This window comes from Capricornis sumatraensis, chromosome 9 (assembly GCF_032405125.1).
Source record: "Capricornis sumatraensis isolate serow.1 chromosome 9, serow.2, whole genome shotgun sequence".
NCBI classification, from domain to species: Eukaryota; Metazoa; Chordata; class Mammalia; order Artiodactyla; family Bovidae; genus Capricornis; species Capricornis sumatraensis.
In genome coordinates, this window is record NC_091077.1 from 5,780,625 (window position 1) to 5,804,640 (window position 24,016).

At 54.6% G+C, this 24,016-nt stretch overlaps 1 protein-coding gene across 1 annotated transcript in view; it reads right to left on the bottom strand.

The window, feature by feature from the left end:
• Nucleotides 1-7,911: 7,911 nt before the first annotated feature.
• The window catches only part of MAU2 (MAU2 sister chromatid cohesion factor), a 33,451-nt gene continuing 17,346 nt past the window's right edge, over nucleotides 7,912-24,016 (bottom strand). Inside the window, exons 3-19 of the mRNA XM_068979571.1 lie at nucleotides 23,657-23,722; nucleotides 22,839-22,934; nucleotides 21,804-21,898; nucleotides 20,205-20,232; nucleotides 19,689-19,844; nucleotides 19,186-19,332; nucleotides 19,008-19,098; nucleotides 17,793-17,896; nucleotides 17,213-17,290; nucleotides 16,850-16,915; nucleotides 15,440-15,526; nucleotides 15,229-15,278; nucleotides 14,956-15,033; nucleotides 14,647-14,758; nucleotides 11,594-11,684; nucleotides 10,762-10,889; nucleotides 7,912-10,653 (exon numbers count right to left, since the gene is read on the bottom strand). Of these exons, the coding sequence (XP_068835672.1) occupies nucleotides 10,579-10,653; nucleotides 10,762-10,889; nucleotides 11,594-11,684; nucleotides 14,647-14,758; nucleotides 14,956-15,033; nucleotides 15,229-15,278; nucleotides 15,440-15,526; nucleotides 16,850-16,915; nucleotides 17,213-17,290; nucleotides 17,793-17,896; nucleotides 19,008-19,098; nucleotides 19,186-19,332; nucleotides 19,689-19,844; nucleotides 20,205-20,232; nucleotides 21,804-21,898; nucleotides 22,839-22,934; nucleotides 23,657-23,722 (1,548 nt within the window). The 3' untranslated portion in view covers nucleotides 7,912-10,578. The remainder of the gene's footprint in view (nucleotides 10,654-10,761; nucleotides 10,890-11,593; nucleotides 11,685-14,646; nucleotides 14,759-14,955; nucleotides 15,034-15,228; nucleotides 15,279-15,439; nucleotides 15,527-16,849; nucleotides 16,916-17,212; nucleotides 17,291-17,792; nucleotides 17,897-19,007; nucleotides 19,099-19,185; nucleotides 19,333-19,688; nucleotides 19,845-20,204; nucleotides 20,233-21,803; nucleotides 21,899-22,838; nucleotides 22,935-23,656; nucleotides 23,723-24,016) is intronic.

Below are 24,016 nucleotides of genomic sequence, written 5' to 3' on the forward strand. Positions count from 1 at the left end.
ATCAAAAAAAGAACAGTCTTAAAAAAGAAAAAAGAATGACTCAAAATATCAGTAGAGATTCTATGATGAGTTTCCCTGCTTAAAAAAAAAAAACAACTTTTCTTCAACCAGAGAATTTGGCTAAGCCTTTAATATTGTTGATACATGTTATTATGTTATATTACAACCCTCCTTGAGCATGTGATGTTTCCTTTTTTCCTAAAGTGAAAGTGAAGGTCACTCAGTCGTGTCTAACTCTTTGTGACCCCATGGACTGCCAGGCTCCTCTGTCCATGGAATTCTCCAGGCCAGAATACTGGAGCAGGTGGCTGTTCATTTCTCCAGGGGGTCTTCCTGACCCAGGAGTCAAACCAAGGTCTCCCGCATTGCAGGCAGATTCATTACCAGCTGAGCTACCAGGGAAGCCCTTTTTCCTAAGAACATCCGTTAATATTCTGGCAAACTTAAAATCAGTAGCACGTGGCTCATAGCTTGAATGGGGCTGGCTGGGCATTTGCCCTGTCTAAGCCAGCTTCTGCCTCCCTTATTGCCTCTCCGCTTCCCAGAAGTTTTATGAGATCAAGGTACATTGCCCCATTTTGGAGGGGAGAAAATTGAGGCTCAAGGGTTTTTATTCAGCTAGGGTCACAAATAGATAATACCAGAACCTAGGTATAAATTCCAATTCTGAACAAAATCTCTGAATTTCACAGAGTATTTCCACCTACTAGGGCAACAAGCATATTGATAACTAATATTTTCTGTTTATAATCCTCATTTTTGCACATTTTATATTAAGTAACTACAGAGAGTATGTAGGCTGGGTTGCCTTTCCTTCTTTCCTTCTTCTCTTCCTCCCTCCTTTTCCTCCTCTCTCGTACTTCTCTCCCTTCCTCTCTTTCTTTTTCTCTCTTTCTAACTCTCTCCACTAGATAATACATTCCCAAGGGACAGAACTACATTATTCAAAATACTAATACTTGTAATAGATACATGCACACATTTAATATATACACAGTGGAGACGTTCCTAATGGTCCAGTGTTTAAGACTCCATGCTTCCACTGCAGCGTTTGATCTCTGGTCGGAGAATTAAGATCCCACATGCCACGTGGTGCGGCCAAAAATAAAAATACACACACACAATGCTTGAACAACAAATGCCTGGGTCATCCGCTTTTTCTGAATGCCTGCTCATCTCTCCCCTTCACATCTTCATGTAGATAATAGCGTGTTAAGAACTGTCAGAACTGAGAGGAAGTTAAGCAATCAGCTAGTCCATCTTCAATTTCCCAAATGCAGAGTGCAGAGAGGGTATGACATGAGCAAGCTTGGCATCAAGGTGAGAGCTGAGCCAATCCCCTGGCAGAGCCAGCCTGAATCCCAAAGTCCACAGAGATCCGCTGCACTTAAGCGGTTTCTAAACTCCAGTGGAAGAGCAAGTGGCGTCCCATGTCCTGTCCTGAGTGGAATTCAGGAGTCCCCAGGGAGCTCTGGGCAGTCGAGGGCCCTGCCCTGTGGGTCACTCACGTGTCTTTGTGAGGGGAGTTTCTTTGTCACTGCCCGGCTGCTTCCTGCCTCCATGTTAAGGCCTCCAGGCCCATCTGCAGGGAAGCAGCCATCAGGGTTCCTGACTTTGGCTCCCACCCGGACCCTGCCAGGTTCTACTGCTTCCTGCTGCAAGTGAGCCTCTCACACATCTGCTCACCAAGGGCCTGGTCTTTATGAGGATTTTCTTCTGCGCTGCTGCTGAAGCAAGGACAAGAGACTTTGGAGAAAGACGTTCTCCCAGACATACTGCAACTATAGGCGTGTGTCTGGTCAGCTCGGATGCTCCCCTCTTCCTCCTTTGTGGCGGGCATGGGGCTGGCATTGGTTGGTAGCAGGATGAGCAGTGGGGATGGAACGAAAGAGCATACTTAGTGCCTCCATCTTATTTTGTTCTTTTGGACAAATAACCTTTCAAAAGTTCCCTCATTCGTTGGTATACTCATTTATTCCACAAATACCTGATGGGCCCCTAAGGGAGGGCTGAGCACGGTGGGGTTAGAGCAGTGGGCAAAAGGCACCGGGCATAAGGCATCTCTCCCTGACCTTGACCCTCCGGCCTGCTGCCCCTCCCCCATAGATAGCTACTGTCACCAGTCTCTTGAATGTCCTTCCACAGAGGTTCTATTCCACACGCAGATGTACAGGGTCCACTTTGGTTTTCCACCCAAACAGCATCACACACTCTGATCTTTTAAAGCAAGTGTTCTGGTGGGCAGTTTTCAAGTTGCCCCCTCAATCAGTGACCTGGGACTGTTCTAGAATGTTTCTGAGAACTGAGCATCCTTAGCCCAACATTGCTCTTCAGTATAGAAAGGGTTGCAAAGAGTCCCACATGACTTAGTGATTGAACAACAACAAACAGAAAGCCCTAGAAATCCCTGCATTGGGGCCTGAGGGGAAAAAGTTCCTGGATCCTTGGAGTAGGGGTATTGCTACGTCTTGGGTTAGACAAGGCCGAGTGACAACTTTGGCTTAGTTCTGGCAACAAATGTATCTTCTTCCTAGTGCAGGAGTCACTAGTGTCCCCTGTCTGGGAACCTTCACTCCTGTTCCAAATGATGCAGACAGCCAGCAGCTTGCAGCTTAGGGGTAGGTGGGGCTGTGGCAAGAATTTCAGTGCAAGGGCCCAGGTTCTCCACTGGAGCCATCACAGGCCTGTGGTCTTGGAGTTCAGGATGCTGTGGTGAGCAAGTCGAGTAGGGAGGGACAGACTGACAACCAGGTGAACAAGGCGATTTCAACCATTAAAGATGTTGATGAAGTAACTGGGGAGACTTTCCTGGTGGTCCACTGATCATGACTCCGTGCTTCCACTGCAGAGGGTTAGGGTCCCTAACCTGGGAACTAAGACCCCACATGCCAAGTGGAGCAGCCAATAAAAAGAAAAGTAACTGGGGATGCGACATAGTGACTGGAAAGGGCTCTGACCAGGACAGGGGTGGGAGACTTGTGAGCAGGTAGATTTGAGAGATCTGAGTCTTAACAAGGACTCAGCCTGGGGATGAGCATTCTGGACAGAGGGGAGCAGTGCTCGGCAGAGAACAACTGGCAGCTGGTGGGCAGGGATTAAGTGGGAGAGGGCGGCTGATGTTTGAAGGCCAGCGAGGAAACAGGATTTTATTCTGATGGGGAGAAGCAAGCATGCTACAAGGCTCTGTGAGCTCTGTTTCCTACTGGTAAAATTCCTGGTTTGGATTCAGTAATCTTCCAGCTCTCTGGTTTCATGACTACGTTCTTTTATTCAAAGATGTTATTGAACCGCCAGGGTGGCCACGTTTAGCAAATGAAAACATAGGCCGCCCAGTGAGATTTGAATTTCAGATCAATGACCAATCCTCCCATATTATAAACCTATCCCCGAGTGTCAGAGTATCTTCCATGTGCCCGGGCCCCCGGCAGCAGTCAGCTCAGGTTTGAATAATTCACTTCACACAACCCCACAGCCTACTGCCTTTGGAGGAGCTCGTCAGACACGAAGCTTAGAGTCTGGTGTGGCTTGGGAGTGAGGGATTAACCAGCTTCAAAAATCCACCTTGGCCCCAAATTGTGACCTTGAACTGGTGATTCCTTTGGGTGCCCCAACTCGTTAGCTGCCCACACGGCATTGCTCAAAACGCCTTCGACATCCCTGCATCCAGGTATGTATTGTGTTGTGTGGGGAGGTTTCTGGGGTGACCAAATATAGATTCTGGCCTTTTTCATGAGAATTATGAGAAGGGAGGGGAGTGTGCTCAGCACCAACCTATTATCCTCACTGAGGGTGCGGCTGTGAGACCTGAGGTAAAGTTTCAAGGTTGGAAGAATCCAGAGAGAGATGATGTGGCTGTGGGCTCCTCATTTCACCATGGGGTCCGAGCTGATGCTGGGGTCTGTCTGTGTGCAAAACCCACCTGGCCCTGTACTCTGTATCCCAGGCATGTGGGTGTTCCATAGGGCAACCCTGGGCATGGTCTATGGCTCTTCCAGAAAAGTCAGGGAGGGGCAAATAATCCTGGAGAAAAAGTAATCTCCTTAAGTCAAGGTTTTAGGTCTCAGGAAAACTAGATCCTGAATGAGGGATTTGGGTGTGGCCCTGGTGGGACTTCCTTCTGCCAGATGACAGACGGAACAGGCGTACAGTTCCTGACTTCGGGACCCAGCTCTGAGGCATCTTCTCTGGTTAGCTCGTGGTGCTGTCAGGAGGCTCCGACCCTTGGTTACCTGCTGTTGGAGTCTGTGTTACACAAGGGGGTGGGTGACCCCGTCTCCGTCAGTCACCGTCTGACCCCTGGCCATGCCTCACATTCAGCCCTGTCTGTAGTCCCACCTGAGTTCACTTCTGGGACGTGGGCCCAAATCTGTTGGGGGAAGAAGAACCTGAGGGGGCCTGGAGATTCAGTCTCTCCCCTGGACAAGAGGGCTCAGGCACTTTCTCCATCCATCAGTGTCCTCCTGGACATGACCCAGGCCTCGGCTGGACTTGAGGTGGTGGTGGGCACGTGTGTGTGGCAGCCCTTGCCCTCCAGAATGCCACAGGCAGCCCAGAGGCCCATGGAGCATCCTGTCTGGAGTGTCCAGAAGTGAGGGCCGTCCATTCCCTCCCTGCAGTCTCGGTGGCTGTGTAGCAGAAGCTGGAAACGTCATCTGCCTGCCCAGCTGACTGGCTGGCTGAGGAAGGCTTCCCTTTGTCCTGTCACAGAGCTCCACTACCCCCCAGGTCCCCTGCTTGCCCCATCCTGCGGTACGCTGCTTCTCTCACGGCAACACAGCACTTGCTCCTGTGAGGTCCATCGTAGAGCTGCTGGCAGACTGTCCACTCCCTGAGGGCAGGCACTTTGTCTGATCTGGCTCCTGCTGTGTCCCCAGTAGGTGCCAAATGTTTGGTGAGTCAATGAAGGAATGAATGGTATAGCCCTGACACCTAGAGAACCATGGGGATCAGCTTCTCCAAACTGTGTGTTACAGGAGGGGAACTGAGCAGGCCTGAGGTAAAGGTCAGCCCACACCCTTGCAGATGAGGACAGAGCCAGGCTACACTGAGGTCTGGTGACACCCAGACCAGCTTTCCCAGCTTGCTTGCCCTGCCTGATGGGGCCGCTGACTGGGGTGTCCACGCCCCCTGGTGGCTGAGGCGGGAACAGACCAGGCCACTGGCAGCAGCTGATGACACTGAGATGGGAGATTTACTTCCGGTTCACAGTTAAATTGTATTTAACCCTTTAGGGGAGTGTCGCTGTTCAGAACCCTGTGTTCAGTAGCAGGCCATCCTCCAGGGCCACACAGGCACTCGCTCTGGGCAGAGCATGCCTACCTGCAGACGGAGCCTGAACATCAAGTGGTGCAGACACCTGACATTCAGAATTGTAGTTAGAAACCACTCAAAGCAAAACAAGCACACACTGACCCAGCGGCCCCACTTCTAAGGGTCTATTTCAGAGAGCTTTTCTTCATACAGGGAACTCCTAACAGTGTAAGAATGTCACAGTCTTTGAAACGATGTTTGTTGTAGCAGTCGTAATTCATCGAGCGTTGCGTTTTTCACAAAGCATCATGACAGCCCCTTTAGGCTTCCCTCGTGGCTCAGTGGTAAAGAACCTGCTTGCCAGTGAAGGAGATGTGAGTTCGCTCCCTGGGTCAGGAAGATCCCCCGAAGAAGGAAATGGCAACTCCCTCCAGTATTCTTGCCTGGGAAATCCCATGGACAGAGGAGCCTGCAGGGCTACAGTCCATGGGGTCACAAGGAGTCGGGACCCAACTTAGCGACTATACAATAGTCCTTTTATTTTCCAGTCCTTGAAAAAAGTATCAAAAGATATCAAAGTGCTAGGAAAACCTAATTCACATAGAAATGAATCATCTCCTTTTCTCCCAACCAACTGCATTGTAATCTCACCACATGAGCATGAATTTGTAGTAAAATACTTTTAAACTTGTCAGCGACGCCCCCTGCCCTCTCAGACTCCTTGCAGGTGTGAGGCTCCACTTGGCACTTCTAAGCTGACTGGGACTCTATTAGGGAAAGAAGGTGGCGTGGTTCAAATGGAAGAAGCAATGTGAGGTGCTGGACAGACAGAAACACGGCACGAATCTCCCCAAGTAGCTTTCTTTGTGGGGAAATAGAAACTCAAAGAGCTCAAGGAGACCAAAGGGGGAGCCGATACACACAAGGAATACTTCAGATCCCCAGGCCCGCAGGAGCCCATCAGCCAGGGGGTGTGAGGTCCAGGCTCCCTCTAAGGTGCAGGCCAGCAGGGACCTGGCCAGTGACTGCGGATGCTGACACCTGCACGTTGTGGGCAGCTGTCCACAGTGGCATCTGCTGGACCTGCCTAGGGATGGCCCATGTGTCCTCCTTTCCTCTGGGCTGTCCCATGGACCCACCCACCCTACACCAGGCTTGGGCCAAAACGTTCCCTAGTGAAACCCAGCAACCACAAGAAGAGTACTCCTCGCAAGGGGACAGGTGCGAATGAGCACAAGTATGCTGGGACCATTCAGGGAGGAGCCTCCAGGTGGGAGACGTGACTGGGCCTCAGGCAGGTGAAGACGATGGCCAGGAATGGGCAGAGTGACCGACAGGGTTTCTGAGGACTGGGGATGAGTGTTATCGAGGACTAGCAATGATGCCTTTCCCAGGTCTTTGGTCCTTGAGCCAGCTGCCCTGGCCACCTGCTGGCCTCTATGAGGTCCATTCCTGTCCTCCCCTCAGTCCTGTGGATGCCTCCCGGCTGAGTTCCTATCATCTGCTTCCCAAGTGTGTTCTCTGCATTGTGTCGAATCACTCACACATCCAGTGGCCAGCAATTCTGCCTCGGGACTGTGGCCCAAAGGCATCTTCAGAAGCGCCCTTAAAAAGTCAAGGCCACCTGGGCATCCTCTCAGGGCACAGGGATGAGAGCGACACAAGGGTCTTGATACAGCACAGGTGGCAGGATGGTCCTATCCACGCGCATTAAAAGCACGGCACAACCCAAGAGAATCGCAAACACGTGCCAAAACAAACGCACAGATGCATCCACAGCAGCACTACTCACAACAGCCACAAGGGGGCAGCAGCCCAAAGCCCATCAATGGTGACTGGATAAAACGTGGTCCATCCATCATCCAACAGACCATTATTTAGCCATAAAAAAGAAATGAAGCAATGATACCTGCTCTCATGTAGAAAAATCTTGAAGACCTGAAGCTCAGCAAAAGCAGCCAGACACAAAAGGACATGTTACACTATTCCATTTATGTGAAATGCCCAGATCAATCAAATCCATAGCGACTCAAAGTAGATGAGTTGTCAGAGACTGAGGAAAGAGAATGAGGATGACTGCTAACGGAGATGGGGGTCTCCTTCTGTGCTGATGAAAATGTTCTGGGTCTAGACAGAGGTGCTGGTTGTACACAGTAAATGTACTGCATGCCACTGAATTGTAGGCACTAAATTCTACTTGACTTTCACCTCAAAAAGGAAAAACAAAACCCCCAGGTACACGAAGGCTGACCCATGTGTCTTCTGAGAACACAGGAAACAGAACACTTGGAATGCAAGCAAGTCCAGTCTGTGGCAGAGCCAGGAACAGGCAGGGCTGTGGGCTGTGCTGCCACGCCTCAGCGGCTCCCTTCCCTGGAGCAGGGCTGGACTGAGGAATATCCTCATTAGAGGGGGAGGAGACGCGGGCCTCCCCCAGCTCCTCCGTGCAGGGTCTGGGGCTCTGCATCCTCATGCCCTGTAGGTTACAGCAGCAGGCTCTGTGGCCCCACCGGCTGGCCGTGGAAGCTTGGCGTCTTCACCAGGGCACATGTGAGGGGCGCACGGCACAACAAAGACACAGTGAGTGAGGGCTCCTGCAAGTTATTTTACTTTGAATACACAGGAAAAGAAATCTACAAACAAGATGCTCTGTTCTACAGCTCTTTTAAACAATGCTTTGTATTTACAAAAAAAATTTTGTGTGATTAAAAGCACCAGCTGAAAATATAGGCTGCTAAAAACTTAAGACACTGAAAATCCATTAAAAGACAGTATGCCAAACATACATTAAAAACCCTTTAGCGAAACAAAGATGATGCAACCAACACATTTCACCCCCTGTGCCAGGCAGCCCTTTCCGAGTTCCCTGCCTGTGTTCCCAGCAAGTGGGGCGGGGAGTGCTTACCCCAGGGGGAGGACCCTGGCCTCCCCCATGGGTGACTATGGGGGTCCAACTATGTTTCTGAGAGGGAACCGGCACCTCCTGGACCAGCATCCTCAGAGCCGCAGGACCTGAGGGCCACCGTCACTGACAGGAGGAAACAGGAGGCACGCAAAAGGGAGTCTGAACAGCTTTCAACAATTAACCTGCCAAGAACAATCTTCCTGCTATGCCCTCACACCCCTCGTATGCTTAAGCGTTTGGAGTTTTTGTTTTTTTCTGAACACCCAGCTATATGACACTGGCTGTAATATATCTCTGGGGCTTGTGTGCAGTCTGTCTTAAATTCTTATGATTGAGAAACCGTGAGGCACTGAATTTGGACTTACAGGAGGGTATTTACAACAGCTTTATGTAGCTAAAAGGTGCTGCAGTGAAGGGGAAGTTCAAAGCTTGCACGCATGCATGTACATGCGGGTTGGCTTCCATAAAGCTAGAGCGGAATATTAAATATCGAGCACTGAATTCTTAACTGTAAACTTAAAAACTTATCTTTAACTTTACACATACATAGATAACAAAGTGGTCACTAAAAGCACTTCAACATCAGGACAAGACATTAAGTTCTGAGGTTCTTATTTCAACTGCTCTACATACAAAATGCCCTAGAAGCAAAGAAAGGTTTAAATAAATACTCAAACAATGTAAAGCAGGACTGAAGAAATGTGGGTCTGGAGAGGCTGCACAGTGTGGAGCCCAGGCTAGCAGGCGCAACCTGTAGCGAGACAGGTGCTCTGTCCCTTTGGTGGAAGAGAGGACCTGTGCCGGGGGGACCGTCAGAGGGGGAGGAAGAGGGGATGGGGACAGCTCATGAGCAGGCAGCAGACCACCTCTGCAGGCCTCGGAGACCCAGGGGCAGCCCCGAGGAGCACGGGGCTGGGCTGGGCTCTTGAGTGGCCCAGGACGACACAGCGAGGGCGGGGCCTTTTCGAACAGAACTTGGCCAGCCTGTCCTTTCAACCAGCCTGTCCCCTCATTCAGTAGCTTACTTGCATGTCTGTTGCTGGCCCCTAAGAGGGCGGCAGGGCCCTGATGTGGGCAGTGACCCAGGACAAGGAGGTCTCTTCACAGCCCTGCTAGTGGCTAAGGCACACCCAGGCCTTGGGGCCCAAGCAGCTGACCTGAGCAATCCCAACATTCCTTTCGTCACAGACACTGAGGCTTTGAGAAGCAGCTTTCACCGTGTTGGGTAACAAGACCTGAACCAACCAGCAGTCGTAACTAGCAAAACCACACACCATCCTCATCACGGAGACCCTCCCAGGCACTGGAAGCCAAATGGGGCTGGGCTGCTGCCGTGACGGCCCCCAACATCACTGTCACCCAGAGCATCTCCTCGACTATTCAAGAGCACAGAACCAAAACGGCTGTCTGGGCCTGGCAGAGCCTCCCGGGGTCCAGCTCAGGAAGAGGTTACAATGCTGTCCCGAGACCCAAGGCAGGTAGGTCTCCTCCTTCTCCCCTCTAAACACAGGGCAGGGTACCAAGGGAATGGCTGCCAGCAGGGTGGTAGAGCCGAGCTGGGCTGAGAAAGGCCCCTCCCACTCTGCACTATGGACTCTGACAGGCAGAAGGCTGCTGATACACACACAGGAGTCTCAGCTCCAAGCACCAGCTCTGGCTGGGAAGCAACCCACAGGCACACACATAGACCAACACCTGCAGGTGCACTCTCACAGCCGGACAGTGAGCCCAGTCAAGGTGCAGATGCTCAGAAGGCAAGTTCCTGGGTTCCCCAGGGCCCCTAGCTAGAGACCCCAGCTGCCAAAAGGATGGATGCTGACCAGAAAGGCAAGCCAGGAAAAGCACTGGGGTGAGGCAAGCATTCCCATCCCTGACAGGCATCATCACTTCTTCCCTCCAACTGTGGGTCAGACACTGGCATCTTGCCTCTGGGCGCAGGAAGCTGCCATGAGCAGAGGAAACACTCTGGCCCAGCAAGGCGGCCTGTAGAAGTCATGAGGTACCTCGGTGGCACCGACCACCCGTGCATGCAGCGTCAGGACCGGGCGGATGGCCAACACCTGCTTCCCTAGCAAGAGACTCTCTTGAAGATACGACTCAGACACGGAAGCAGGACCAGCAGTTCAAATCCACTTTGAAGGATGGCTCTGCAAAGTCAGCTCCAGCATCCCACGGGCAGCCACGGCACTCGGACTCCTGGCACCTGGCAAGAACGGCCAGCTGGCCCGTCCTGGGAGGACAGCAATCAGCCCTCCACGCTCCCCAGGGGCCCAGGCTGCTCTGGAGACAGTTGGGAAAGAAGCCTGAAGACAGCCACGCCACCACGTCTCCAGGGAAAGCTCAAGTGCCATCTGGGTGGAAGTCAGGGACACACCAGGCCCTCACGGAGGCTTGGAGAAGCTGAGAGGCCCCGTCCAGGGGTCTCACAGGAGGCTGGCCAGGCTGGTGTTTGGTCCATTCTGAGCTTGGAACTGCACGGGGGGCGGGCCGTCTGTCCACTGCGGGGAAAGAGGACACAGGTGAGGTCTTTCCTCGTGAGCAGCAGGGGGGTGCTGGGCCGCATGTCTGTGCCTGGAATGTTGCCCTCCCCTACCCTGTGCCCGTACCGTGATGAGGTTGTGCTCAGGGAGGCTGCAGGCCTCGATGTGGTCTTGGAGTAGCTGCTGCGAGAAGTTCTGGTGCATCTGGGCGGCTTCGTGGGCATCCATGGCATTCCCACAGGCTTTATTCAGGTCTGGGGGTGGAGGGGTGGGGGTGCATGCAAAGGATGGGCCTGTTTTGGCCTGCCCCTGCCCCACGGCCTCCCCTCAGGCGTGGGTGGAGCCCTGAAGTCAAACCCCCGCTCCACCAGTGGATCCGTGTGCCTGGCACGTCACCTGCCCTGAACCCTGTGTCACGGTCAGCAGAGCCCACCTGCCAACAGCCAAGTCTCTGAGTCTTATGTCCTTGGAGGTGGATGAACAGCGAGGCCCACAGGGGCAAATACGAGGGCTGGGAGGGCAGTGAAAGTGCTTTGGGCTCCCTTGCATGTGGCTCTCCCAGGGATTTCTGGGCCAGCTATGGGCAGCCGGGAGCCTGCAGGGAGCAGGGCACCTAGTGTTCACTTCTGAGGCAGGAGGGCGGAATGAGTGCACCAAGTCCACTGCAGATGAGAACAGCCGGCCCTCCACCTCCTCACCAGGACCCTGGGTAGTCTGTGGGCCCTGGTTTCACAATCTGGAAATGGGGGAGCAGCAGTGACAGCTGCTGAGCGCCTTCTCTGTGCCCAGAGCACCTTGGCTCATTCTGCCGGACACGGACGGCTGCCGTCCCCATTCTAGGGAAGGAGACCGAGGCCAAGTGCCAGGGTTCACTGCCCAAGCAGATGCCAAGAACTATCCCTGTGGGTCCCAGAGAGTCAGAACCAGACTGTGTAGACCTCCCCGACCTCCGCCTCACCTCTGAGCAGGGCCGACGACCACAGCTGCACCGACATGTCCGGGATCTTGCTGGCCAGCTGCATGGCGGGCACCACCATGTTGTTGCTCTCCTGTCGGCCAAGAGCAGCAGAGGGTCAGGGAGCGGCGGGGGCGGTCAGGGCTGAGGTGGAGGCAGCTGAGACTGGAGGCAGGGACAGCCTGGGCCCACCTGCGACCTCCCGCTGCCTGGCAAATACCTACTCCTATTGTACAGTCTATCTCAAACGACCCTCTCTGAAAGTACTCCTCGACAACCTCAGGGGAAAAGAAACAGCTCCCACTCCTCGGCCCCACACGTGCCTCCTGGCTGGGGCACAGCCGTGGGTGACTCTGTGCACCTTTGTCTTTCTAACCGAAGAAAAAAGCACTGGTGGCAGGCAGCCGTGGACCCATCTCAGGAGCTGATTAGAAACAGACTCAGGGGCTTCCCTGGCGATCCAGTGGTTAAAAACCTGCCTGCCAATGCAGAGCACACAGGTTCAATCTCTGGTCTGGGAAGATCCCATATGCCACAAGGCAACTAAGCCCGTGCCACAACTGTTGCCCCTGCCCTCCGGAGCCCGGGAGTTACTACTGAGCCCATGGGCCCGACAGCCTATGCTCCGCAACGAGAAGGCACCGGAACAGGAAGCCCACTCGCTCCAACTGGGGAAAGCCTGCGCTCAGCAACGAAGGTCCAACGTAGCCAAACGTGAGCACATAAACCAAGTCAGATTAAAAAAATACACATTCAGGGGTCTGTCCTGGTGGAAGCAATGGGGACCAATGGTCAAAAGAGAGAAGAATTTTTTTTTCTACATACGAGCCTGCTCCCGTGGAAGGCCACCTCAGACACATGGGGCTGTGGGGCACCAGGATGTGTTCACCCTTGAACCCTGACTCCGCAATGCAGCTGCGACAGCACCATGCCTCAGCCCTCAGGATGAGCTGAGTGAAAGCTGCTGGGGGCTGTAAACACCCATCCTCGGCTCTGCAGCGACTCCACCCAGCGCAGGACCCAGAGCCTCCTGGCCTAACCGCTGGGTTCAGGGTGACACTGGGGGAGCTCCCATGTGGCAACCACGTGCAGTGTGGGGGGACACTCGGCATGTAGCCCAGAGATATATAAATCCTCCAAACCGACTCCTGAGGCCCAGGCCCCAGCACAGCCACACTTGTGTGGGATACGCCTCCAGACACAAAAGCCCAGTGACTGTATGCTGCCCACCCTGGCCAGCACCTCGAAGATGAGATCCAGGTGGGTCTCAAAATGTTTCACAATTGAACCAAGGCCTCCTAAGACCTCAGAATGCATAACAGGAGAAACCAGTCTCCTCTTCCAGGCCTGGGGCCGAGAGCAGGCTGCTGGGAGGGAGCGTCCCCTTGGCTCCAGCTCCCTGTGACAGCTCGATTTCCACAGAACCTAGGTGTGAAGACGTGTTGTCCTGAGAGGGGTCCGCATGAAGCCACCCACAAACTTTCATGCCTGAGTATGCTCTGGTCTGGTAGGCCCAGGGCAGGTGGTTTCTCCCACAGATCTGGCGCTGCTTGAGGCAGCACCTAGCTTTGGGGGCTCCTGGTGGCCCCAGGAAGCAAGAGAGGTTCCCAAATAGGCTCTGTAATTTGCTCCGGGACTGCCCCAAACACACACCAGAAACTGTAGCTGAAGAGCTGCTCTGCCCACCCTGCCCCACTAAAGGTGGCTTCTAGAAGCTTCTGGATAAACAAGCATCAGCGAAGTCTAGGTTCTAAGCCTGGGTCAGCAGTTTGGGGCTGTGTGACATTAAACTCTTCAACTGGCAATGAGGTGATCACTGCCACTGCACCGAGACACAAGGCGGGCGGCCTGAACTCAGGGGGGCCTCATGTTGAGCCTGTCATCCCTGCCCAACACAGGATGCGCCCTGAGGCCACTGTCCTCTCTGTGATCCCTGAGTACCAAGACAAGGTGTTCTAGAAGGAGTGGAGCTACACTCAGAAGAACCCACTGCTAATCCTTTCAGGGTATTGATCTTGCCAGGGTTCAGGACACAGCTGCAGGGCATGCAGGCCTCAGAAAAAGATTGTCATGCGACTGTGGGGAGGGGAGATGCACTGGGCTTATTAAAAACACTCATTCTTTAGAAGCTCTGGGATTTGATCAGATAACTCTTCATGGGCCTGCATTCTCGGTCCTAAAAACAGCTAAAATGAGTTCAGCTAAATCACTGAACTGATGCCACTTAAAAATTCTCACTGCCATTAAAAAAAGGCCCCAACACAGTGGTGCAGAGAAAGACCAGACATAAAATTATAAAACAGCCTGATAAAACTTAGGCTTGGACAGAGGCAGGCAATGAAAAGAGCTGGAAGACAGAAGACACGCAAGGATTTTCTCCTTTGCTTCTCAGACTTTCTATGATAACCATGACATCTTTTATACTGACAAACATACTCTTAAAAAAATTAAAGACCTTATAAGGTCAATGGGTTGGAGTAGGTGAGATGTTCACACACCCTCAGATGGGGAAAGTGAGAAGTCAACTGATCCCACCAGAGACCGTATGGCATGGGTGGGGGCCAGGCACAGGGGGACACAGTTGGTGAGGGTAGACACAGGGTGCCCTGAGGATACCATGTGTGATGGGCAGAGAAGGAATCCCTGGGATTGTGGCTGAGTGGACACACCTCTTAGCCCCCACGTACTATCACAGGGAAGGGGACCTGCCCTCAGCCTCGCCAGCTCTGGGCAGTCTGAGGAGCTCCAGATCCACTGAGCCCTGGGGCTTTGCCTGACAACTGCCATGGGCCAACAGTGGCCCTGTCTGCCACACAGGTGCACCCTGCAGGAACTCAAAGCTCCCCCAGCCCTGCCTGCCCAGGCCGTCTGAGTCTCGTGGAACATGGCGGTGGGGGTGGGGGTGGGGGGTGATGAGGGGGGTGAGAGGTCACTGAAGTAGGGTCACTGCAGGGCACGGGATGGGAGGCACTTTGCTAGGTGCCCCCCTCACCAACCTCCACCCCACTAAGCACCACCCTGGCCCTATGCCCCTCAGTCAGGCCCCTGACACTCACCCTATGGTTTCCCAACACATAGAAGATGTGACCTAGGAGCACGAGGGAGCAGGCTGTGAGCCGATTCAGGTCCTCCGCGTTGGACATCTTCAGGGTTTCCCGCAGAAAACGCCTTCGTGAGAAGAACAGATGCTGAGGCCCCACTGGGAGGGCTTTTGGGGAAGAAAAGGCAGCCTTGGGGCCCAGAACAGAGACCACCGGGGGGAGGGTGGGGAGGGCAGGAACAGAGGGCCTGGGCACATGCTGTTGGGGGAAGAGAAACAGAGAGAGGTGCCGGGTACAGGGCCACCTGCCCTCTCCAGTACTTACTTGGCCTCATTATAGCGTCCCTGGAAGAAGGAGAAAAGCCCACGCACGTAGAAAGCCGCTGCTCGGAGGCAGTGTGAGCTGAGGGAGGAGTGGAGCGTCACACCTTAGTGAGTCTTAACGAAAGCAGCCGATTTACAGATGGGGATTGGGTGGGAGGATGGGAGGTGTTGGGGTAGATGGGCAGTCTGGGGCCCCAGAGATGCTCACACTACCTCAAGAGCAGAGAAAGCGTAAGACAGCTGGTAAGTGGACTTGGGGCCTGGGGCTGCCTACCTGACAGGGAAGCTGTGGTCTGGATTGATCCTCTCCAGCAAACTGTACAGCTGTGAAAGAGATGTCTGCAAGTTAGGATAACTCTGCATCCAAAAATGAGAGGGTTTGGCCCCAGTATGCCAGTGAATGACCAGGGCTGCCACACTTCCCACACACCCCCTCCAAGAAAGAGTGGAAAGAAAGGATACCGAACATGAAGCATGTCACCTACTACCTCTTGGTGTCTATTTCCTTCCCGTATATACACACTCGCCAGGTTGGTCACGATGAAGGCCCATAGCTCCTGGTGATTGGTGAGCTGGAATATGGGAGACACAGGGCCTTAGGGGGCCCGGCTGGGCAGTCATGTCACTTGGGGGTCGCTTGGCGGCATCAGAGCCACCCAAACGCTCCACGACAGCTACCTTGGAACCTTCTTACTCTTTTTATTCCAAACACACATACACACCCCTGCCTCCTGAACCTAAGGACAGCAAAACTGTTAGTTCTTGTTATTATAAAACAATCATCTGCGTTATAGGAAACTCGGGAAACGGAAGAGCACAGCCAGCCACCCCAGAGCCTGTCCTCAGAACACGCCACAGTTCGCTCTATTCTCTGCCATCTCAGTCTGAGATCTGGGTGGCCCCCCCCACCTCAGGTGGTCACCCCAGAACCCCAGTGTGTAAACACAGCAGAGGAGCATGCTTGCTGGTTCCTCTGCTAATGGCTGCTGGCAGACAGTCTGCTGTCCCCAGTTTTTCTGGGGGGACGAGAATGGCCATGAAAGGAACCAATCTGAGTGGTCTGAGCAGTGCTCAGACCCTGGGGGCTGAGCATTCCAAGCAGGGCTCAGCGAGTGCACCTGTCTAAGAGGCCAAGAATGCCTACGAAGCACAAACCCCAGCTGGAGGACCCTGGCAGGTGCCAAGGAGACCCAGAGGGTTGTCTGATCTGAGCAAAGATGCTCCGATATGTTTCTCACAGGACCACAGGAAACATGTTTGGTGTCATGTGGGGTCTGGATCCAAGTTCTGGTTGTACCACTTCCCCCCCAGGTTGGTGGACAGAGCCCCTGGCGGCACACACCGTCTGCTGGGAGCTTTGATGTTGAAACAAGGCAGCAGCAGCAACTTGCGTAGGAAGTGGGGTGCAGAAGGGGTGTCTAAGAGAACTTCAAGGGCCACAGGCAATGAGGGGAGGTCTCAGCACCATTGGAGTGAGCAGCACCAGGGCCCAAGTAGCGGGGACACAAGTCAACATCACCTGGTGGACCACCGGGAGGACTGGGAATCCTCAGTGAAAGCGGCTAACCAGGGCATGTCCAGCAGATGCCTGGCTCAAGACAACCTCCTTGAGGCTGCCCTCTGAGTTAGCTGGGGAAGCCCCACCCCAGGGTGGCCAGGAGCCCCCTTGCCCACAGCTATCCTGCATCAGGCTGTGCTACCGCTGCTGGCCTGTCCGCACCCGGGCAGCACAAGGCCTGACAAAGGAAGCCCTGGATAAATGGCACAGCACTGTCACAGCTGACACCAGGCTGGACGCTGTGGAGTCACCCACTGACCACGGTTTGTGTGTCTGTTGTCCCGACTCCTTACTGAGAAGCACCTCCTGCCCCATAAAGTGAGGGCCGGCACCTTACCCGCAACGCTGTGGTGAACTGGGCTTCGGCGTTGTCCATGCAGTTGACAGAGACACAGTACAGGCCCTAGAAGAAGACGGGGCCAAGGGCTCAGAGCCACATGTGGCTTGCCTAGGGCTGCACGGCTGCACCCAGGCGAGCCTGACAAGAGACTCTACCGAGCCAGCTGTAGCTGAGCTTCACCCTGACCGGTGGAGGGGAAGATGGCATGCTTCATCATTCCTGCCTCCTGGGACCTGAGTCAACTTGGACCTGATGAGATGCTTGTCAGAATGCAGTCCACTGGGAAGGTTCTAAATCCTGCCTGGGGTGTTGGCACAGGGTTACTCACAGGGATGGGGCTGGGGGCTGCCATGCACTCACCAGCAGCGTATGCAGCTGTGCAGCGTGGTTGGAGAAGAGCCGGGGCGACTGCTGGCACAGCTGACAGACCTGGGAGATCTGCAGGGAGACAGCATGTCTGACATCACTAATGTGAGACCCAGGGCCCTGGCAGCATTGAGAGGAGGCCCCCAAAGCCAGTATGTGGGGGTACCCACATACCGCCCAGTCTAACCTGGGCATAAAGTCCCAGCAGAGGTGCCCACCGTGAGGATGTCGGCCCTTGTCTGGTTCTCCGCCTCCTCCCTTTGCAACCTGTGTCTCAAGTCATATAGTACCTACATCCTTACCAAGGTCCCCATGCCCCTTCAGGAAGGCGGGCATCAAGGATTACGGATCACTGGGCAGGAGGGGTGCTAGAATTGCCATCAGCAGACTCTAAAACCCCAGACCCCATGCTCCTTGGGCATAAAAACTTTTAGGTAAAAACCTGATTATGTCCATGCAGGCTCATGGCTGGCCAGGTTACATTCTCCCAAGTGACACCCTCAGGACACAGCAAATTCAAATGGCCCTCCCCCAGCCTTCCCATCCTGTGTGCACGCGGCCCCCGGGGGCCTACCTCCTGCAGCGCGGTGGCCTTGTGTCCTGTGACGAGCCGGCACATGATGATGTGCTCCAGCAGGATCACTTGGAAGGAGGACAGGATGGGGCTGCAGTCGAGCACTGGGGGCAAGAGGCAGGGTGAGCCCTTGAGGCGTGAGAGAAGGAGACCACCGAGGAGACGCTGGCCCACGTGCCTGCCTCCTGCTGGCTCCGAGCCCTCCTGCCAGGCCAGCCCCTCAGCTGCTTGAGTCTGAGCCCACTTGCTCTACCAGGCGCTGGCCCAGCACCCAGTCTGTCGCCTTACTTGGTGCTCACAGCACCCTCAACCAAGGGGGCCCATCTCCCTGTCCAGGTGAAGAATCAGGTTCATAGCCAGGTTTTGGTGACCAGAGTATTTTAAGAGCAAGAAATTCCTAAAGGGATCTGTTTTCCATCCTCAACCTGCACCCCTGCCCCGACCCAGGTGAGTGCTCAGGGGCATGCTGTGCACCACAGGTTCTAGAAATGTTGAGGTTGCCCAGCAGACTATGCAAGAGGCCTCAAACAACAGTGGGGGGGACCACAGCTTCTGGCTGTTCCAAGCAGCTGTCCTCACGTTGGAATCAGACAGCACTTTCCCAACTCATCTGAAAGAAAAGTAGTCCCTGCGAAATCTGGCTCTCTGGCTCCTCCCCAGCAGCACTGACAAAGGCACAGGGAGTGGACAGGATGAACGGGGCACAAGCCAGCCAGGGACATGCGAGGCTCTGGGTTCCCACTAGTCAAAGGTCCTCGACTACCCAGGACAGACTAGTCAAGAATCCCAGAAGAACCTAGGACCCCAGAGGATCTGCTGTCAGTCAAGTTCCAATTCCGATCTCACCCTAAGCACAATCCACATCACAATGCTGAAAAGTGACAGCAAAAGCAGCCACCGCCTTTCAGTTGGGCGCTTCCGTCCCCGCAGGTTGCGGGGGAGTCCCACTAAGCCCCATGACTCTCTGTGCAGTGAGGGTGATACGACAGAGATGCTCCAAGTACTCACCCAACCTCCCTGGGGAGCAAGGATCCCGTCCAGGCCTGGGCTCTGCCTGAACCCGATCATCCCTATCGGCCAACTGGGGTGCAAGACCCATGGGGCAGGGACCCATGCTGCAGTCCTTCAACGTCCTCCAGGCCCAACACTGGCAGTGATGGGTGGGCTGCCCACCAGGGCGCTACTCGACCCAGAGCCCCACAGGGCCTGACTTACTCTTGAGCTTTTCCAGCTGCATGAGGGCCTTGTCCGTGTACTTCTGCGCCTTCTCCAGGTAGCCAGCTTGCATGGAGTGCATCACGGTCACCTGGCGACAAGGTCAGATGGTGGTGGCCACTGAAGCCCTCTCCTCTCTCACCCGGGCCGCCAGGCTCCGGCCCCTGCAGGGACTCACCAGGTAGACAAGCACGCACATGTGCTCCTTGGGCAGCCAGTGGAAGAGGTCAGCAGGGTTGCTGGGTAGGATCTCGTCATCGTGCAGTGTGGAGATGGTCTGGATGCACTGCTGCAGCTGCTTCAGGCACGGCTTCACGCTCTTTACCTGCAGCAGGCAGACAGCACTGCACACCTGGCCGCCCATCTGCTCCTGTCGGGTGCCACACCCTGAAGAGGCAGGCACCCGCAGTGGCAGCCTGCCAGGTCCTGCCGGCCTTGCCCCATCCCAAGGCCCTACAGGCCATCTCCGCAGCTGTCAGCACCCTGTAAGAGTCTGCTCTGCTTCTATGCATCGAGTGAAGTGCTCGGCCCAACAGGCAAAGGTGGGTGTGGGTGGGAGAACCAAGGAAGTGTGGCTGGTGGGGAGGGACAGGAGGCAATCGCAGAACTGAATTCTCAGTCAGAGGCCCATCCACCACCTGCCTGCTCCCCAGCAGCCAGCACGTGGGAGGCAGTACACACCTGCCCAGCATCCAGGTAGTGGGTCACCTGGAGCACCAGGAAGAAGACACGCAGAGACTCTTTCTGGATGGGGTTCCCTTGCCAGTTCTCAACTATCTGTCCACAGAGGGTCAGCAGTGGGTGGACTTCCTGCAGCTTGCGCTCCATCAGCAGCAGCTGTGGGGAGAGGAGCAGGTGCTGGGGGCTCTCCTGGTGCACAGGGCTGCCACCCACCTGCCCATGTGCAACTGCTGGCACCCCAAAGGGAGGGCACAAAGCCAGGCTGGAACCCAAGTCCAGGCAGCTTCAACCGAGGCGGCTCCTCCATCAGCACAAATCCCACAGCCTGGAATCGGAGCTTTGTCTCTGAATCCAGCAAGGGGGCGGGGGACAGGGTCTGCCTCTCATGGCTACCTGCCGTGCCTGAGGGTCTGGGCAACTGATGGGCCATGACATGGCAAGCAGGCAAAGCCTTGGCAGACCCTGGGAACCCAAACTCATGTCCCCCACACCTTATCCTGCCCAGCCTCCACTTACCATGCCTTTGCTGAGCAGGAACAGTGCCCTGGAAAAGAGAGGGGGCGTCAGGTCTGGGAGGCCCAGGCAACCCCTAGGATGACTGCCACCTCAACATGCACAGGGACCAACCTCTGGGGCAGTTAAATGGATGACAATGGACCCTGGCCAATAAGCGTGCTCTATTTTGTTTTATCTTCCTGTAACTTTCTTCTTGTTTAGGGACTCATGAGGTTCAAAATCTCAGAAGGCAGAAACAGGTGCTCAAGAAAGCATGGAGTGAGGACTTCCCTGGCGGTCCAATGGCTGAGCCCGCTGCTTTTAGGAGCAGCTGAGGGGCTGCGGGCCCGCCAGTCCGTGCAGAGCCCTGATGTGCTGCTGCAGCTGACGCCCCAGCAAGTGGGCATGGTTCAGGTGACGAGCCTGAGGAGCACGGGCCCCAGTCGCACAGTGAGAGATGTCTACACTCCCGGCCACCCGTCATCCTTTGTTGTTACCTCACGGCATGGACACCCGAGGGTCTCCTATCTGACTGTTAAAGTCTAAGGTCTAGCACTTCACGTCAAGGTTCCCATATTATCACCTCACTAGGCCTCACATCTGAGATCAGAAGTTCTGTGTCAGCAGACCTGTAGGCGCCATGCCCTGGCAAAGCCCACCCCAGTTACCTGCCCACAGTGGTACAGAGGCATGTCTTGAGGACACTTGTGAACATGTGCAGCGTGCAGCCATCCCTGTGGCCTGCAAGTCATTGAGTGTCACCCCGAACCTAGTAACGGCTACAGCATGAGGAGGACCAGACCACGTGACAGTGTCCATCCCGGGTCAGGGTGGCTCAGGGATGAGAGTCTTGGGGAGCTGTGTGCACCCATGTGAGCACTTACAAGTCCAGAACTCAAGAGAACAGACTTAGGAACTGTTCTGTCCCCACGACCCCACGGGCAAGTGTGGAGTCTGTGTTAGAGAGCTTTCCACAATCCCCACACACACAACAGAGTAAGAGTGCTGCTCCCAGGGGCTTGGGTCCTGCTCCAGAGGATTCTTCTCCTTGGGGTGGAAAGAGGCTGGCGGCCCTCTAAGAGGGCGCGTGGGGAAGCACTGGTGGCCTCTGACCCCAACCCCAACCCCAGCGCACTAGCCTCCAGGTAGTTTAAGCCGTTTCACACACAGTACAAGCCTATGTCCGTTCTGTTACACAGATGTCCTCTTCCTCTGTCCCCTGTTGTACACCTGAACACTCCCGGGTACCTGAATGGGGACTGGCTGCCAACCATGCTGCCCACGGGACCTACAAGCACCACTCTCACCCCCACCAGGAAGGGGATCACCCAGTACATCACACAGGCCCTTTTTATTTCAAGAGATGCTAGAAACACGCAAGCGCTCACAGTGCTGAGAACGCCAGCTGCCCCTCACCCGCACAGCCAGCTCAACAACTTCTCACTTCATGAATCGGTGGGGCAGAAGCATCTCCGGGCCGCCTGAATCTGCATGTCTCTTACTGTGAATAAGGGTGGTCAGCATTTCACACCAAGATGCCATTTCTATTTGCTGTCCAGGACCAAGATGACCAAACTTCCCCAAGTGGGCGGAGAAAGGGCCCGAGGAGGGGGTGCCTACCGTGTGTACTCAGAGCCCACCACCCGGGCGTACTCGGCCCCCACACCCAGGAGGTCGCAGGCTGACACCAGGTCCTTCTCAAGTGTGTGCAGTTGCTGAGAAAAGGAGAAAAGAGCAATGACCCTCACTTCCAAACCACCAGACTTACCATATCTGACCTGCTACCTTGCAAGCAAGTTACACAAAACCTCCCCCCATCAGCAAAATTGCCTTAGTATCAGTTCTGAGCTAAATTAAGCATATTACCTCATCAACACTAATTGCTTTGGGTATAGAACTCCGCTTTGTCTACAGCTTAATGGTGCACACAGCCAGCAGTAACACTAATGGGCACAGATCCCTAAGGGCTGTGCAAGTATGTCTGTGCGCTTCGCAGGTTGCCTTCAGGGGCCGGTCACTAGGGGAGCAGCCAGAGGAGCCTCAAACAAGAAGGGCCTCTTTCAGGGGTAAGGGTCTGTGGGAGTTTCAAACGCAGGCTGAAAGGCAGGGACCCCTGTGGGGCCTCAGCTGAGAGCTTGGGCTCTGCTCACCGCACCCACCTACTCTGTGGCCTGAGGCAAGTGACTCACTACCTCGCTTGCTTCCTCCTTTGACGAAAAGCACAAAAGCACATGGGAGGATTCAAGGACGGCAGTGCACGTGTCGGGCAGGAGGGTGCCTGGAGAGACGGCAGCCGCTCAGGCTAGGTGAGCTCTCCTCAGCAGGGGACCCTCTGAGCCAAATCCTCCTGGCATTAAGAGGCTCCCCCAGGGAGCAGGTGACACTGCAGCCCAGGCCCCACTGTGTGCACAGGCAGGTGATGGGGCGTCATCACAGAGGGCAGGCAAGAAGTGGCTGGTGGGCAGGCTGCGTCAGGGTCAGAGGAGGCCAGGGGCTGGCCAGAGACAGGGCGGTATGGGCCAAGCCGGGATGGAGAGGCATCTCCAGTGAGTCCACCTGGCCTGCGGGCTCCTCCACTGCAGCCAGGGAAGCCCAGCCCAGAGAGCCGCCCACCCAACCGGCGCCCGTGCATCTGGTCGGGCCCACAGTACGCACAGCGAGCTGGAAGAGCAGGCGGCAGTGCCAGTACGGGGTCTGCTGGGAGATCTGGATAGCTTTCCGCAGCAGCGGCTTTGCTGCGTCCACGGAATTCTGAAAGCAAACAGTCACATTTAAGGAGGAAAAACCAAGCTGGATTCCTTCTGCAGCAGCTGTGGACCCAGAAGGCCATTCCCAGACACACTTACCAAAAGATCTGCTTCATTTAAAAAGAAAAGATATTTTATTAGCCTCACCGGCTGGGAAGCTTTTCACACTGATCTTAAAATAATTCCCTATTCAACTAAACTGAAAGTAGCTTTAGTTCAAATTCCTGAACAGTCAAATTGATAACAATTACCATCTTTTCTGAACTGTAACCAGAGTGAGAGGCCAAGGGCGTGAAACAGGAGTCACTGCAGAAACTGGAGAAAGGCAACTTTCAGTTACACTTGAGGTCAGAAACCAGCTTCAGCTACACTATGTGAACTCGTTCAGGAATCAATCATCTTTAGCCCAGGAACAGGGCTACTCTGCACAGTCCTCAGTAGAAAAAGACTCTGCTAGCCTTTGTCAGCAAGCGGTCATCCAGGGCTGCCCTGTACCACGTGTTCAGTTCAGTACAGCCGCTCAGTCGTCTCTGACTCTTTGCGACCCCGTGGACTGCAGCACGCCAAGCCTCCCTGTCCATCACTAACTCCAGGTGTGGAAGACAGGAAAATTATGCAAAGTCTTAAAAGCCAGAAGGGAATCCACTCCTGTGACTCCCAATCTGCCCCTGCGCCTTCACTACAAGGAGAGGGGGTTTGCTTTCAGAAGCCTTTATATGTTCTTACCTCTTGACAGTATAACTCGGACAGAAGACTCGCTGCTTCAAACTTAACATCTTCAAACTGTGGGATCTAGTGATGTCTTGTTAAGGAAGTAGAGACACTACAAAATGGTCAGTTTAAAAGGGCCACACTTCAGCATTCTGACGCTGCAGAGGCTGGCTGGATGGGCACATCCCCGTCTGCTCTAAAACCCCAAGTTCACGTATTCCCCTAGTAATCCCTGGGCTTGCTGCTGGCTGGTGTGGAGCCAGACGCTAGGGCATGAAGAGGAGAGGAGCACCCAGGAAGAAGCTGCTGGTCTGAAGGGATGCTCCAGGGAATCTGTGGGGCAAAGCCCAAACCCAAAGTGTGCGTTATAAACAG